At 32.3% G+C, this 16,652-nt stretch overlaps 4 protein-coding genes across 5 annotated transcripts; 2 read left to right on the top strand and 2 right to left on the bottom strand.

Annotated features, from left to right (window-relative positions):
- The first annotated feature begins 1,857 nt into the window (after positions 1-1,857).
- Positions 1,858-5,736, top strand: LOC105792336 (uncharacterized). 2 transcript variants are annotated; one of them, XM_012620863.2, is made up of 9 exons: positions 1,858-2,073; positions 2,739-2,829; positions 2,919-2,950; positions 3,330-3,371; positions 3,793-3,912; positions 4,298-4,384; positions 4,894-4,982; positions 5,087-5,137; positions 5,293-5,736. In XM_012620863.2, the coding sequence occupies exons 2-9, from the start codon at positions 2,750-2,752 to the stop codon at positions 5,314-5,316; spliced, it is 525 nt and encodes a 174-aa protein (XP_012476317.1). In that variant the 5' UTR covers positions 1,858-2,073; positions 2,739-2,749; the 3' UTR covers positions 5,317-5,736. The 2 variants fall into 2 exon arrangements, with proteins under 2 accessions (XP_012476317.1, XP_012476316.1); XM_012620862.2 differs by having other exon boundaries at positions 1,859-2,073; positions 2,742-2,829.
- Positions 5,737-6,482: 746 nt separating this feature from the next.
- Positions 6,483-8,688, top strand: LOC105792335 (elongation factor 1-delta). The gene is made up of 8 exons (XM_012620859.2): positions 6,483-6,643; positions 7,243-7,337; positions 7,427-7,543; positions 7,628-7,715; positions 7,802-7,925; positions 8,006-8,119; positions 8,206-8,367; positions 8,505-8,688. Coding segments are annotated over exons 2-8 (693 nt in total). The 5' UTR covers positions 6,483-6,643; positions 7,243-7,251; the 3' UTR covers positions 8,507-8,688.
- A 269-nt stretch (positions 8,689-8,957) lies between these two features.
- LOC105792337 (uncharacterized) lies at positions 8,958-10,573 on the bottom strand. The gene is made up of 3 exons (XM_012620867.2): positions 10,405-10,573; positions 9,432-9,701; positions 8,958-9,204 (listed from the first exon to the last, which is right to left on the bottom strand). The coding sequence occupies exons 2-3, from the start codon at positions 9,688-9,690 to the stop codon at positions 9,170-9,172; spliced, it is 294 nt and encodes a 97-aa protein (XP_012476321.1). The 5' UTR covers positions 9,691-9,701; positions 10,405-10,573; the 3' UTR covers positions 8,958-9,169.
- Positions 10,574-13,828: 3,255 nt separating this feature from the next.
- LOC105793697 (two-component response regulator 24) lies at positions 13,829-14,342 on the bottom strand. The gene is made up of 2 exons (XM_012622543.2): positions 14,098-14,342; positions 13,829-13,999 (listed from the first exon to the last, which is right to left on the bottom strand). Exons 1-2 carry the CDS (start codon positions 14,329-14,331, stop codon positions 13,829-13,831), a joined length of 405 nt encoding a protein of 134 aa, XP_012477997.1. The 5' UTR covers positions 14,332-14,342.
- Between the last annotated feature and the right edge of the window lie 2,310 nt (positions 14,343-16,652).

Genomic DNA, 16,652 nt, shown 5'->3' with positions numbered 1-16,652 from the left:
AGTATATATAAAAAATAAACGTACATATGGGCACATATATACATATATATATAGAAGCAATTATATTAGTATAATAATAGTAATAATAATAATAATAATAATAATAATAATAATAATAATAATAATAATAATAAACTTAAATAATAAAAGTGCTAAAACGCGGACTAAATCGAAATAAAAAAAATATTGGGCGAATTTAAAATAAAAAACGAAAAGGACTAAATTGTGACATTCCCCGAAAGAGGGGGGACCAAAAAGGTAAATAGACCATAGCCCCAAAAGGCAGTGCTGCAGTGGACCAAAATGAAACCAAAATAAAACTCTGGGGCTAAATTTAAAATAAAAGAAAATAACAAAAAGGGGCAAATTGCAACGCGCTTCAAAAGCGGAAGGACCGCGCATGTAAATAACCCACCTGCACAAAAAACGCGGACACAGGTCGCGGGTGGTCGACTTGCAGGTTATGGGGCTAAAACGATGCCGTTTTAAATGCTATAAAAACTATAAAAAAACCCTAAATCTCATTCTAATCTGCTTTAAAAAAATAAGAAATAAAAAAAACAAAAACTCTCCACCTCCCCCCCAACCATCCGAACGATGGGGCTAAAACGACGCCGTTTTAAATGCTATAAAAACTATAAAAAAAACCCTAAATCTCATTCTAATCTACTTTAAAAAAATAAGAAATAAAAAAAACAAAAACTCTCCACCTCCCCCCCAACCATCCGAACGATGGCCTTCTTCGGCCTCCGCTGCGGCACCCCGTGGCCGGCGGTCAATGCCGAGAAAGAAAGGCCCTTTAGCCCTCGTTTGCGGCGTCCTTGAGAGCCAAGCTCTCTCAACCCGCGAGAAAGAGGGGAATCCTCAACCCCTTTCAAATCCGAATCGGAGACGGAGGAGAAGCCCTCCGACGGCGAAACCGTGGCGGTTCCCGGCGAGTCCCCTTTTATTTATTTTATTACTAATATTCTAAAAAGGAGTAGATAAAACAAAAGAAAAAAAGATCTTCTAAACAGAATGATAGAGAAAAAGAAGGGAAAACCTTCTCTGTTTTCTGCTTTGTATTTCTTTCTTTTAATTTTTTTTTCTTTTCAAAAATTGGGACTCCCGATTACAGTGATGAAGCCCCCTATTTCATTTTACAATATTCGGCTTTATAGCCAAAGAAAGCTAAATTTTTTCTGTCTAGTCTTGCCTGCTTCTGCTTTTCTTCTTGCGTATTTGCAGTGACCGCATTTGGTGGTGGTGAGGCGTCGACGCACATGGTGGTAGCAGTAGTGTTGGCCACTGAGAGGCAGGGAAACCCTAGGGTTTTCTTTTTTGCTGAAATTTGTTTATATTTTGGACCGTTTGGGCCATTGGTCTCTTTTTTTAAATTTTGGGCTAGGTTAATAATTTTGGGTTTGTTTGGGTTAGTTGGGCCTAGTGTATCTATTTTGCTGGTATGGGCCCGGGCAAAATGGGCTTGTACAAAGACATTATCCCAAGCTGATACTTGACATGCTCCCTCTTCAAGGCCCGTCATAAGGAAAATAAAAATCGAGATTTATTTTATCCAATATCAAATGTGAGCTACGAGTAAATAGAACAACTTTCAAAAATAAAGATATCGTTACATGAATAGTAAATGCATGAATGTGGTGGACCAAAAAACCCACAATTCCTAATGAAATAGATAACAAAGTAATTTTACCCCCTTCTGCCACCTAAATCAAATTGGCGCTCGATGTTGCACTTTGAGCCGTTGCACCGGGTGCTAAAATATGGGTATTTTGCACTCATTGAGCAAAGATGGGTTGTAGGACCCGACAAAAAAAACTTTAGTCCCTAGCTTATAAAGAGGGCATAGTTAAGGGTCTCTGTTCAATTAAGCCTATTAAAAACCCAAAAACCTAAATTCACGAAACCAAAATAGAAGAAAGCATCCCTGCTGGCTGACCCCCGTGCTTCACCTCCGTCGCCCGTCGGCCGTTCCCCCTGCTGGTGCCAGCTTTACATTTCTTCTCTGTCCACCGGCTTCCGCCTCTACTCCTCATCTTTCGGCTGCCGCCACCGTCCGTCACTCTCTCGACGGTAACGTCTCTCCCTCAGTCGCTCTTTCTAGTTTCTGCATTAAAACAAAACTGATCTTGAACAACAGTTGAGACAGGAGAGATTAAACAACAGCCTCCTTTTCCAAGTTCTAAGCATGAATATGAAGAAAAAAGAAACTATCATCCACTAATTTCATTGAATAATTACCGAAGCCCACAACGTGCACTGGTGTTGTTTTCAATGAGGATTGAACATTATTGGCTCCTAAGATTAGTTCTAGGATTGATTTCATTGAATAGTTAAGTGTTTTTCATGATGTTGTGGGTTTTTCTAGTGAGTGTGCTTTGTTTGAGTTATGATTAGATTTTAGACTGTTTCTTATCCACGAATTTCCTGTGATTGATGTCTGTGTGGAAGTTTCTTCTTAGTTTCCAGGATTAATCTCGGTCTGGGATTAAATTATAATTTCAACATACTAAAGGGACTGAAATCATTATTAGACCACAATACTAACAAAAACTAACAAATAAAAGAGAAAAAAACCTTAGGAGTTTGGAAAGGAGGCAATCGTCTCTGCCCCGCCATCGTCTTACCTTTCTTCTTCCTCCAATCAATAACTACTTTTGTTTTCTTGGGTTAGTTTTTAACGCCCCAAATCAAACATTAAAAGTTTTTTTTTTTTTTTGCTTTGTTGTTTGACGAAGTAGAAAAAGAAATGGGAGGTCCTTCACGGCAGTGTCAAGTTTGCAACCAAACTCAATCCAAATACAAGTGCCCATCTTGTCTTGTTCCTTAGTAAGTTCTTCAGCTCCCTTCCATTCTTTTTACAGTTTTCTTATTTCTGGGTTTTTATTTGTTTATTTTACTCTTTCATTTTTTTTCAGCTGTTCTCTGGCATGTTTCAAGACACACAAAGGTATAACACCCAACAATTCCTTTTAGTTCTCTTTTTTTCCCCTTAATTATTCTATTTCATCTTTTATTTCTTCATTTAGGTTGATAAATATTCAAATTTTGCTTGATTTTATTGCTTTTTAATCATAGGAATTTTGTTTGCCTAATCCTTTCCTCATCAACTTATATTCTAAACTTCTAATAATGGTGTTGAATGTGTGTTTGCTAAAAGTACCTAACCAATTGTGTATGGTCTCAATTTTTGTAGACAAAGATTTAAAGGAAAATTTGGGTTTATTGTCCTTTTTAACTTACTTGTACTTTGCAGCTAAATTCGTAAGGTGACATTGTTATTGTGATACTAGAAATTGGGAATTAATGTGCTTTTATGAATAATGCAGAAACTCCCTGCGAGAAGTTGGAATCCGTAAAAGAAAAATCTGGTGAGAATTTTTTTCTAATCAATGATGCTTATATTTTTAATGCATTAGATGTTCTAATGATATCTTTTTATAGATTGGTACATGTTGAGAGGTACTAATTGATTTCACCTCAGGTCAATTTTCTTGTGTTGATGATGCTATAAGCTCTTATGAAGTGATAAATTTGGAATTCTCTTTTTGTTTCGTAACTTTCAGCAGTATCGACACTGCTTTTCTGGTCTGTTGAATAATTCATATTGAGCTTTATGTAATTGGAAACCAACTGCAAATATAACCGATGTGTATTTCCACTCAAGTTCGGGTCAACAGAAAATAACATAGCCAAGGGGTTTTACTGATGTTTCCTAGCTGAAGTTGAGCTCTGCTCTGTGGTTCTAGAACAGCCATATTTAAAAACTAATGCGATTTGTGAATAATACAGGAACCCCCAGTGTGAATTCGGGGTCCATCGATAATGCTGTAACAACTAGTGTCAAGCCGGAGTCCACCAATGATGCAGTACCCCCCAGTGTCGAGCCGAAATCATCTGAAGGAAGACCCAGTAAGAACTCAGTTCATCAACTGCATGTTTTTCGGTGATTGAAAAATTCAGAAGTTGTGAAAGACTTTTCATCGATGGAAGCCACCGTTTCTTTTAAAAACAAATGTTTTTTGTTATATCTAACCAAGTGAGTACCTTTACGGTTCTAAAAGCCCAGGCAAAGGAATCATGTTTTACATTTGCTTGCCTGACATGTTACGGTGTCTAACTTTACGAGTTTTTGGAGGTCATTGCAACTCAAAGAACTCAGTTCCATGAAATATCATTCTCATACACGTGAATTATTTTTCTTCTTCTTGGTGTGTTAATATCAACAACTTAATCAAATCCTTCTTTTCTTGGAAACCTACAAAAGCTCAAATGTTGTTTGTTTTGTTTCTATTAGCTGCTAGTCGAGAATTTCTGGTGGGGAGGAAACTAGAAGTTGAGGACCCAAGTGAAGTGCTACAAATTATGCAGATGCAGGCTATTGGTATATTCTTTTTAATCTTACCTAGCTCGGATATCTTTAGTATATCTTTGCTTCCGATAATAAGAATTCAATGTATCCATGGGAGAAATACTGAAATCTCATAGGGATATCTTACAGCTCAATATATCGATGATGGTTTTAGATGATTCAATGGTTGTAATGCGTTAAAAGGATCTGCCGATGGTATTGTGGTGGACTTGTGGTAGAATATTTTTTGCATTTTATAGTAGGCCGATTGCATTGGTTTTAGCTAGATTTGGTCTGCATGAAGTTTCACGTCAGGCCCCAAAACATTTGTCCACATCAGGTAAATTGATTCTCGGGGACTCATTGTACACCAGATTGAGATGTATGGCTTCCAGCTTAAGATAACTAGCTCGTATGATCAAAATGTTTTCATTATCCATATGATGTTAGAGCCGGAGAAACTTTAGACAAACTGTCTTGATGCCGAATCAGGTTAAATCGCTTCACACAACTATTTATATCTATCATGTTCTCTCATGCAGCTTCTTCCGATGACATCCGTGAAGCCTTGAAGGATGAACATCTTCAAAAACTTATCTCTGATATCAATAGCTCCCCAGATGCATTGAATGTCAGTGATGTTATTCCCACTTGAAAACCAAGATCTGAGACTTATTTTCCTTTTTGCTGATGTTGTTCGTGCGCCTACTAAATCGTGTTTTTACCTTTTGTTAGGAACTCGACAAAGCTATGGGACTGGATGTTTTTCGCATTTTCAGCGATAAGGTATCTTAGTCAACAAGTGCAATCTTATAGTTCTACTTTGACAATATCATCTTTTCTTCTTCGCCTGTCAGGTTTCTGTATAATTACTCGATTGTTGCCGATCGGAACTTGGTAATGCCCGAAGTTTAACTGTCTATTGTTTTCTCTATCATCAGATTTTATCCGCAATCAATCAATGACCACATATCATAAGGCCTCTGAAGTTCTTTCTCCGAATACATTGATGCCAATATATATTTATGTCCAAGGTTTGCTGCTGTCTGAGCCTGGTCGGCGGTCGATGTTTCTGTAAGTTTAGTATTTTGGTTAATCGGAGGGTAAATTTTGTGCCCGGTTTTATCTCACTTAAGGTCGGTTTTGATTTGCAAGAATGCGGTCTTTAATGATTATTGTGAAGCTTTACGAGATACGATCTTCCAGATATAAGTAAAAGTTTATTGTTCTAAAGCCGGCAATCCATTAAAATAGAGCTTAAATCCTTCAAGGAGGGTCTATTACTGTCATAATTTGTAACACTAGAACCCCAAGCTCAATTTGCACTGATTTTCTTTTAAAAGAAAAAGATTATATATGATTAGAGAACGTAAATCATGTCAACATATATCTTCTATTAATTCTTGTAATGGTTTAATATTATTTTTCATTCTTGTGAGTTATGAGCATAAGAATATAATTAATTTTAATACGTATTTGATTGGTTGGAAAGGCAAATAATGATTGATGATTTATTTACCAAATGTATCACTAAATTTATTTTATCAAATTATAATTTTTAAAGGGTACAAAATCAAGAGGGATTAAATGTAAATTTACCCTACTTAAAAGAAAGCATGGTATTTAAAGAAGTTTTAAAAATTCAAGAGCCATAAACAGAATCCGATTTTTTTAATTTTGAAATTGAGTAATTTAGTTTCTCTTAAAAAATTAAAGCAATTTAGTCCAACTAATGATATTTTCCACCAAATGTACATAATTTTAGTTGATATAATAATAAATTTAGCCTTTAAAGTTTACATATTTTGTCAATTTGGTCTCAATTTAACAAATTTATCTTGTAACATTTGTGCAAATGTGTGAATGTTGAGGTTAAATTTATTGAATTTTTTAGAGCTAAGGCCGAAATGACTAAATATATCAACATGGAAAGCTAAATTTGTTATTATATCAATCAAAATTGTATACAATTGAGGAAAACATTATTGATGTGATTAATTGTCCTTAATTGCTTACTTTTAAAATTGAAAGGGATTAATTTGTTCAATTTTGAAATTGAGAAAGATTGGAGAGACCTTTTTACCAAAATATTCACTTTCCGGAGTATTAGAGGAAGACTTTAGTTTTAGGGGGCGAAACACGTAAATATTCCAAACCCAAACTCCTATAAACCATTAAACCTACTCCTTCCCTCACCCAAATCCTATCAGCAGCGCCGCTCATCTGCTTCTCTTCTCCTTCTCTTGCCTTTCCAGGTTCCAAACTCTCGTTCTTCCTCCAGCTCCTATCCTTGTAAGCTCCCACTCTTTGTTTCTCCATTCTGTTTTTTTTAGTGTCTGTTCTTCTAGTTTTTCTTTAGAGGAAAACTGTTATGATTTGTCAATTTAAACCTCATTAATATTTTTGATTTTCTGATTTACTTTTACTGGAATCAACATAGGATCGAGTTTCTTTCTTTATTACTAATGTTAGCAGTAAACTATCCTGTCTGCAACACTTCATCGAATCTTCTTTGCTTCTCCATAATTTTAGAAAGTAATCTATAAGCAATAAATATTAAAGAAAAATAACACTACTTTATCATGCGTTGTCAAATCCATGCGTTAATCTGTGTTTTGTTGGAAGATGAATTTATATTTTTCCATTCAGTTTTAATATAGATATGTAAAATATGTTACAAAAATCTAATTTATTTTTAATCGAGTTCGAGCAGCTCCATTACATCTTGAACTCGAGCCTCAAGCTTAAAGATGGAGCTCTGAATTTTGAGTCGGTCTTGAGCTTGTCAGTATTGGCTTGATTACAACCTTAGTATCGAATCCATTATTATAGTTTTTAAAAACAGTAGTTCATAATCTGATTTCTTCTCTTTGATTTCATTTTAATTTCAGTAACAGGAAATGGCAGTTACATTCAACGACTTGGGTTCTGCTGCCGGCTTGAAGAAGCTCGATGAGTATCTCCTCACTCGCAGTTACATCTCTGGGTAATTTTTTACTTTTATGAAATGTTCTACAGTGGTTAGGTTTGATCTTGTTCGGTTTAGGGTTTTTGTTTATTTGTTTGTTTTTGCAGATACCAAGCTTCAAAGGATGATATCACCGTCTACACAGCTCTATCTGGGGCCCCATCGTCTAGCTATCTGAATGTTTCTCGATGGTACAAACACATCGATGCCCTTTTGAGGATCTCGTAAGTTCTACTTTTATTTGTGATTATTTATAAGTTTATTATGTGGGATTTGGATGGTTAATAGAAATGTAATGCTTGATTTAGAGGTGTTTCTGAAGAAGGCTGTGGTGTGACTGTTGAGGGATTTGCTCCCGCTGAGGCTGTGGCCACTCCTCCAACTGCAGATTCAAAGGCAAGTTAATCCGGGTGCTTATATGTTCTAATTTAGTTAATCAATTGGTTTGCTTGCTGATTCTCAAGTTGCTTATGCAAGTGCAGGCTGCAGCTGCTGAAGATGATGACGATGATGATGTAGACTTGTTTGGTGAAGAGACTGAGGAGGAAAAGAAGGCAGCTGAAGAACGTGCAGCTGCAGTTAAGGCCTCTTCCAAGAAGAAAGAATGTGAGCCGCCTTTAAACTTGTTTTTGTTATGTTCGTAGTTGACTATTTTAACTTGGGATTTTATTCTTCTTCGGTCTCAGCCGGAAAGTCCTCGGTATTATTGGATATTAAGCCATGGGACGATGAGACAGACATGAAAAAGCTTGAAGAAGCAGTAAGAAGTGTTCAAATGGAAGGACTACTTTGGGGAGCTTGTAAGTGCTTAATCTAATATTGTTTATATATTGTATGCCATAGAATTTATCCATCAACTGACATTGGATTTCATTTCATGTTGCAGCTAAGCTTGTGCCTGTTGGTTACGGAATCAAGAAATTGCAAATTATGATGACAATTGTGGATGATTTAGTGTCGGTTGATACTCTGATTGAGGAACATCTTACAGTGGAACCAATTAATGAATACGTTCAGAGCTGTGATATTGTTGCATTTAACAAAATATGTAAGTTATCCCAGATTTTGATATGTTTTCGATTGCATTTACACCTGGGTTCTAGTATTATATATTATATACTTCATCAGATTGTTGGCACTTTCATCCTAGCCTATTACTTACCCTTTTTCTTTTTGTTTTTGCAGAAACTATTTTGGGATGCTGCAATAGTAGTTTCTTGAGGAGTCCTTCAAATTTAAGATTTTCATGTTTTCTTGTTCTGCTAGAACTTTAATTTATTGTGTTGGTTATTGTTTTTTGTTTTGCTAGAACTCAATTTATTGTGCTGGCTTTTATTATCTTATTTATAAAAGAAACAATTATTCATAATTTTTTACTCTTTTTCAATATTATGCATATCCGTTTACGTCTTTGGGTTCAAGTTATTTCTTCCAACAATGTTGTCTTTAAAGTTCAAATTTATTTTTCTCTTTGGGAGTACAATATATCCTATCATTATACCTAATTACTTATTGGTTTATCCATCTCTTTTAAAATGTAATACACTCATTATTTATTATAAATTTATTACAATTATTATAATTATGACATTAATTTAATTATTTAATTTACTGTATTATAATTATTGTGAAAAAATATATCGTCGAACCAAATCGCAATCATTGATTTCAGATATTAATTTTTATTTAATACAATTTCGATTTCAAAAGTTAAAAAAATGGAACGGATTGATCAAATTTTGCCCAAAAAGTGAACCCAGAAGAATCCTATGCTTTCAGAGATGAACACTACCAAGATGACTCCCATTTGAAACTCAGATGAGAACGACGTCGTTTGATGATGTGAAGCACTACTTGCCAAACTCCCATACCACACCTCCATCCTCTGTCAAAAAAAGAAAAGGTGCATTTAGCAATAAGCTTTGCCTAAAATGGAAGATATATATATATATGTATGTTGATGCAAACCAAGAATCAGATGTTTCATTTCTATTCACTAGTTCTCAGTTCTGGGTGACCTTTTTCCGGTTATAATTCAAACAAACAAATAAGCATTTAAACATGTTATGATAATAACAAAAAGTTCAAACAAGAAAAGTCGGATATATATACCTTTAATTTTCTTGTTTATCCAGACCTCGAGTAACATCCCGGCGCCAATCCCACCAGCAATACACGCTCCGTAAAAGGCAAGTGTAGAAGGAGTTGACATTCGAGGAAGGAAATAACAATCCGGGATTTGCCTAATCTTCTTTGGAAGTCGTTTCTTTACAACCGATTTACCGCCAGCGCTCGGATCTTTCTGCAACTCACTACCGATTGCTTTCCAATCTACCCCTTTCAACGGGTCCTTTGTCGCTTCGGTTCCCATTAAAGACTAACCTGTTAAAAGGGGAAACCACACAAATAATAAACTATGTGAGCATATCGTGCTGCTAATGCAAAAGAAATATTATCATTTTTTAGATGCCGCTGAAGAAACCACACACCCTCTCTCAGAACCTCTATTCGAACCATGCTTGCACTCTTCAGTGCCATGAATTCCGACCACGTATCGGTTCTTTAGCAGCATGGTTCTTGCACGACAACGGCTTCAAGAGGTATCTTTAAGCTCTCTTTTACATACAGGAAACAAAATTTCGAAGATGTGTTATGTTTTTCAACAGCATCCAAAGAAGACAACACCCCATGTTTCACATCAATAAACTGAAACCTTAATCCTATGAATCTAGTGTCTGAATAAATTTATGAGCTTCAAATTTGAATTATAAAGTAAAAAAAAAAAAAAACAACAACAACAACAACAATCTAATACAGGTCTTAACAAAGTCATCAACTAATACAATTAACGCTAAGAATAAAACCAAGCAACTTATGTAAAACATTTCATAAAATTAGTCAAGGAAAATCATAAAAAAAAATAGTCTTTATCATCCCAAAACGAAATCGAGGATTTGTTAAGTGAAACTAGCAGATAGATGCGACCCAAAATCTGAAGTTTCTAAGGTCTTAAATTAGAAAAAAATCTAAGTAAAAGTAATATTAAAAAAAAAAAAGAAGGTTGGATAAGAATCAGAGGAATTACCTTTGCCAGAGATCGATGGGAGCAAAGATTGGTAGCTTAGCGTCGAGAGAGATTCAAAAGATTGATACTTGGGAGAGAAATGCAGAGGGAGATGGGATTGGGGGTTTAGGGTTTTGTTTTTTCTAATTAGGTTAAATTCTGTTATTAGCCCTTGTACTATTCATAAGTTACCTTCTTTTTGTTTATATTTAGTTCCTATACATTTCGTATTTTAAAATTATAGTTTTGACCTAGCGGTTGCTATTAAACTCATTAAGCTAAGTTGTGATATTTGCAAAATTTGATGTATATTTATCATATGTGTAATGTTATGTTACTTTGTTATTTCTATATATTATTAAAAAGAATTAAGTAATGGATTTAATTAATATTTTTAGAAATGGATTAGTGGTCGAACTAATCAGGCCATCAGTTCGCTTGTTTGACCGGTTCGATTAGTTCGATGAAGAAAATTAAAAATTTATAAAAAATAAAAATAAAAAACTTATTCAACTATCAGTTCAACCAGCTTTTAGCCGGTTCAATTGGATTGTATCGGTCCGCAGTTCAACTAGTCCGCTACCATTATCTGGACCGGTACTCCGACTAGGCGACCCAATCTGGTTCAAACATCACTAGATCTAACGATTATATTTGTGTTAAAATTGAAAATCTAAAATTCGAAAAGTATAGGGACTAAGAATAATCCAATTGGAAAAACATAAACTAAATCTATAACTTTACATATAATACAAGACTACTAGTCGAATTTAACCAACCAGATTTAATTGCAACCGTTTAAGCCAAAATTAAAATTACAAAATTCGAAAACGACAAATTAAAATTGACCAATTCAAAGAAGTATAATAATTAAATCCATAACTTACACATAGTATAAATATTAATAATAAAATTTGACATCGGGTCGGAATGTTAATCTAAGCTAGAATGTTAATTCAAACTAATATTTAAATCTAAATACCCTAATAAATTTGAACCAAGTTTAAATAAGGATTTTTTTCGAGCCATTTAACTCAATCTAAATTTAAATGAAATGATTTTTAAAATAATTTTATTTAAATTTCTTAATATATATAAATATTAATATAATTTTATATTTTATTATATTATTATTAAATATAACTCTAATATACCCATGTATTTTATTTTTTCTCATTCCTTAAGTAGACTAAGAATGATTATATTAATTTTAGGGTCTACGACTACGAGAGGAATCTTTCAACATTTTGCATTTTTCTTAATATTGAAAAAGAGAGTAATTTGTTTGATTTTACGAAGAAAATTTGGTTAAATTGTAGATGCATGCATGCATTTCGAGTTTGTCGGTAAAGTAAAATAAGGGTAAATTACACTGAATGTTAAATTATTAGTAAATTTATGTTTTGATTATTCAATTTTAAAAGTTTCCATTTAAGTCACTGAGTTGTTAAATTTGTTATTATATGACCTTCTCTATTATACAATTCTATTTCTTTTCATGAAATAGCTTTGAACATCACGAATCTATGAACCAAAATCCAAACAATTTTCTTATTCGATCTTCGACACTAACCATCAGATGGACTTGGATCTAAGGTATGTTCTTCTACTCGTCCAAGGGTATTGATCTACAGTACCAATCATCGAATTTTCGTTTGGGGCTCACTAACTAGACTTAAAAAAATAAAAACCTTTAATAGTCCAGTGACTTAAATGAAAATTTTTTAAATAATTCAATAAACATTTTATAACTTTATGAAATTGAGTGATCGAATGTAAATTCATTAATGTTTATGATTGTCAAGTTACAAGCATAGCTACATCTAAAATCATAGTTATAAATAATACAAATCCAAATAATTATTATTAAAATTAATCTTTTAAAACACAAGATTAATAATTAATATATATTTTAATTTAAATATAATAAATTTAAATAATATTTTTTATATTTTCTATATCCATTTTACAAAATTTTAAATAAAATTTATATGTTATGAAACTTAAATCAAAATCTCACATAATTTACAGTGTGCAAATTTAAGATACTTAAATTTAAGTTTATTGTGTTTTGTTTTAAACGAGAATTGGTATTGGAAGTGTTCATGGATCGAATCATATTTTGGTTTTGATTTAAAAACTTTCAGATTGAGTTTAGGTCCTAATTCAACTAGAGATTGACTTTCTCAAAAAGCTTATATAATTGTTTAAAAATAATAAAATAATAAAACATATAAATTTATATTAAAATTTATATAATTAATTTTAATAAAATATTTAATTTAAATTCAAGCCGAGTTAGACTAATTCAAGAACAAAAAATTTTGTCCAAGCTTGACCTGGTCTAAGAATGTAATTTAGATTTTAAATATTAGTTTGAATTAACATCCCAACTTTGAATCGAGGATAATTTTTGCTATTAATCTTTATACTATGCTTAAGTTATGGATTTAATATCTCTACTTTTTAAATTGATCAATTTCAATATATATTTTTCAATTCGTAATTTTACCCGATCTAAACAAAGAGCGATTAAATATGTTTGATTCAATTTTGCTATTAGTTTTGCACCATATGTAAAGTTATAGTTTTAGTCAATATTCTCCAATTGGATCATTTTAATGCCTACTTTTTAAAAATTTTAAATTCCAATCTTAACATAAACGATACCCATTAAATATCTATTGATTGAAAATTTTATCAGTAATATGTAAAAATTAATAAGCTAACATGATATTCACATATAATAATATGTTTACTGCATCCTATTTTAAAATAAAACTTAATGAATTACAATTATTGTTTAGTTAGTACTAAAATTGCAAAAATATAAAAAAATTAAAATATAAAGACAACTCTTATGCATAGTAGGAAGGTTAATTTCATAATGAAAAAACATCACGTGAGTCACCAATATATTTTTATATGTATGTGACTTCATCTTTCTCAATTGGATGTTTACCAATGGAGTTTTCCACCAAGTTCTAATATTCATGGATTTTGCTGCCTGGATGTACTAAACATAAAATTCTTTTGTTACACAAAATTTCGAGTTTGGGTAAATTTGCAGTTGAAATCATTTTAAATTTTTGATAATCTTGGATTCAGATTTAAAACTTGAATTTATCAAATCATGTTATTATAAGTTACGATCACTTTAAATTCAGGTTAAAATCATTTTAGATTCATCGAGATTAGATTGAAATTCAACTTGAGTCGAATGGATAACTTGTTGATTTATTATGATAAAAAAAAATAACTTCAAATTCAATTTAATAGATTAAAATTTTAATTTCAGGTCGATTTTTCTAATAATTTCATGTTGCGTGTAATTTAACAGTCAAAAAAGACTTTGCATATATATAATTAACTTTGGTTACGATAGAAACAACTATGGGTTAGTTTCTTTGATGATACAACAAAACCAAAAGCTATGGAGTGTTTGCTACCCGTTGATCTTATGGATAATAGAAACAAGCTTAGACATTGTCAATGGCTTCTCTTGGTAATCATCTAAACCAGCTTCCATAAATTCTCGTATTTCTTCTTCCATTGCTCGTGACGATACGCCCGCAATCACGCTCCGAATTCCCATTTCACGAAGTTTCTTCGTAGCCTAACACATTCCGGATGGAAGCCGAGTTTCAATCAACCAAAACATTTATATATGTGTGTATATATATATATATATATGAAGAAAATAAGATTTTGTACCTCAATGCCATTCATGATAGGCATATCCATGTCCATCAAAATAAGGTCGAACATCTTCCCGGAATAGTGGATATCGACGGCTTCTTTCCCGTTGCTGACAACTTCATTTTCGACCCCCAGATTGTCCAAAAGTCGATGATGAATCGTTCGGTTGATCATGTTGTCGTCCACGACGAGTGCCGTCATCTTGTTGGATTGCCCTAATTTTCTCCCACCATGTTTGCTTTGAGCCATCTAAGCTACAATTTGAGGTGTTTTCTTTTTTTTTTTTGGGTGAGTTTTGAGTTTCATAATTTGTAGGACTATGAAACTCAAAGAAATAGACAAATATTAAACTACATTAGTGAATAATTAGTGAATTTTTTTGTGTGAACATAAAAAAAAAAAACAAATAATTGTTCGGTCAAAATTTTGTCAATAATTAGTAAAATTGATTAGACTGGAAGTGTCCTGGGTGAGAACAAACTTTGACCATGTTCACTAAATCAAAGAATAACATATATATATAGGTCTAATTTTGCTCTCAGTCACTATACTATTCCAACCTTTTAATTTAATCCCTCCACTTGTCTGATTTAAAAGTTAAAATTCAATCAATAACACTGTTAACTAACATCTACTAAATGTGTTTTCTTTTCAAAATTAAACTTTTGAATATTGAAGACAAGTACAATGATGAAATACCTAAAAATAAAAGTAGGAGGGACTAAATTGTAAAAATCCAAATAGTATTTGGATTGGAAACAGAATTATACCATATATAATACTATCCAAAAGGAAAAAAAAAGCCCATTCCCATAAAATTCTTGTATTTCACCTCAGAATATGATATCTTGTTGGTTCAAAAACTACAATTTTATTTCTTTTTGAAAATTATGGCATCAACTTCCATGGAGAATATGCCAAGGAGATGAGTTCATTAAGATATATTTGCATCTCATACAACAGATATTACCCGGATTTTTATTTTTTTAAATATTCATGTTCGACATTTGTGATTAAAGTTCCAAAATAAAAGAGTCAATTTTTAAAATTTTATAAATTAAGATAATAATAAAATTGTATTTTCACACCCCTAATCCCGACATATGTTCAGAAAAAAGATTGAACTTAGCTGGTCAAAGGGAATAATGATTTTGGTTCCAATGGTCGATTCTTGGTTTAAATTATTGAGCTTTGCTCAAGAGCTGAACAATGATATATGTATATATATTATAGATTTTGGTTCCAATGGTCGATTCTTGGTTTAAAATCTAATAAATGGGATTTTTTTTTTCTATAACTGGAGAGGAATGTTTTCAAGAAAATTAAATAAAAAAATCTGCAGTTTAGAGTTTAATGAATCGAATCGAGGAGATGAACACTCAAATATATATATATATTGCTTAGATAAGCGAATCAGATGCACAATTTTATTGAAACTGTACTACGGGATTTTCCTTTTTGTTCCTATCAAATGGTGCATATGATATTGTGAGCCATCTCATCCAATAATGTTTCTTTACATTCATAAAATAGTTTAATAATAATAATATTTGAGGTAAAAGTATAGTGAAGGTCCCTGTATTAAAAGTTCAATTTTATTTTATTCTTTTTGTTTAAAAATGGGCAAAACAGTCCATATGTATTAGATTAAAGAGTAAATCAGTTCTTTTTGTTAAAATTTTTATCTATTTGTACTGTTGAAAATTTGCGTGGTTGAAAGAATAGCCAAACAATGACATGTGATGTGCCACGTATATCTCATATTAACGTACAGGATCAATTTTTAATAGAATGACCGATTTGCTCTTTGATCTAATGCAATTCACCCAAAAAAAAAACTCAGAGAGAAAGGGATTGTATGAAACCGGAGGAAGAGAAAGGGATATAGATGACACGGCATCACAATTTGGTACAATCTTTTTTTAAACTCTGAATAGAATTCATAGTATATTTAATTTGATGTTATATATATATATATATATATATATTTGCTATTTTCTCTTCTTTTATTTCAATTTTTGCATTTGTATAAAATTAATTAATTAATTAATTAAACATGGTAGTAATTAAGCCACGGTTTATATAAGACCAACCAAATTGTAGGAAATTAAAAATTAGATTATATTTGTAGTTATTAAAGTGATTTGATTAAATAAGTAGAAAACAAGGATTTAGATAAAGATAAAGCATATAAAACAGAAACAGTAATAACGATAAAAGGCATTTAGTGAGGACAATCTTTATTTATGTCTTTATGATTTACTCATATTTTACCATAATGACAGCCGACAACATTCAACACAAACATCCCAAAGCTGGTGACATTTAACAACTACATCAATGGCCTTTAATTAGGGGATTTATGTTCATTGTGCATTTGAGTTAACTCCGTTGTGAATTTTGAAGTGTTCTGCAATGTGTACGACATTTGTATTTCACAGGACTTGAGCTCCTGTTGCTGTGTTTAGGTCACTTGTGAACAGCTATGCTATTTGCTTAATACAGCAGGTTCAATACAGTGGGAGCATCCCGTTGGGATGAATTATACGTGATCTATGATAATTTATTAA

The sequence above is a fragment of the Gossypium raimondii genome, chromosome 8 (genome assembly GCF_025698545.1).
Source record: "Gossypium raimondii isolate GPD5lz chromosome 8, ASM2569854v1, whole genome shotgun sequence".
Classification (NCBI taxonomy): Eukaryota; Viridiplantae; Streptophyta; class Magnoliopsida; order Malvales; family Malvaceae; genus Gossypium; species Gossypium raimondii.
Note: the sequence above shows the minus strand (reverse complement) of the source record. Positions and strands in the feature narration are given on the sequence as shown.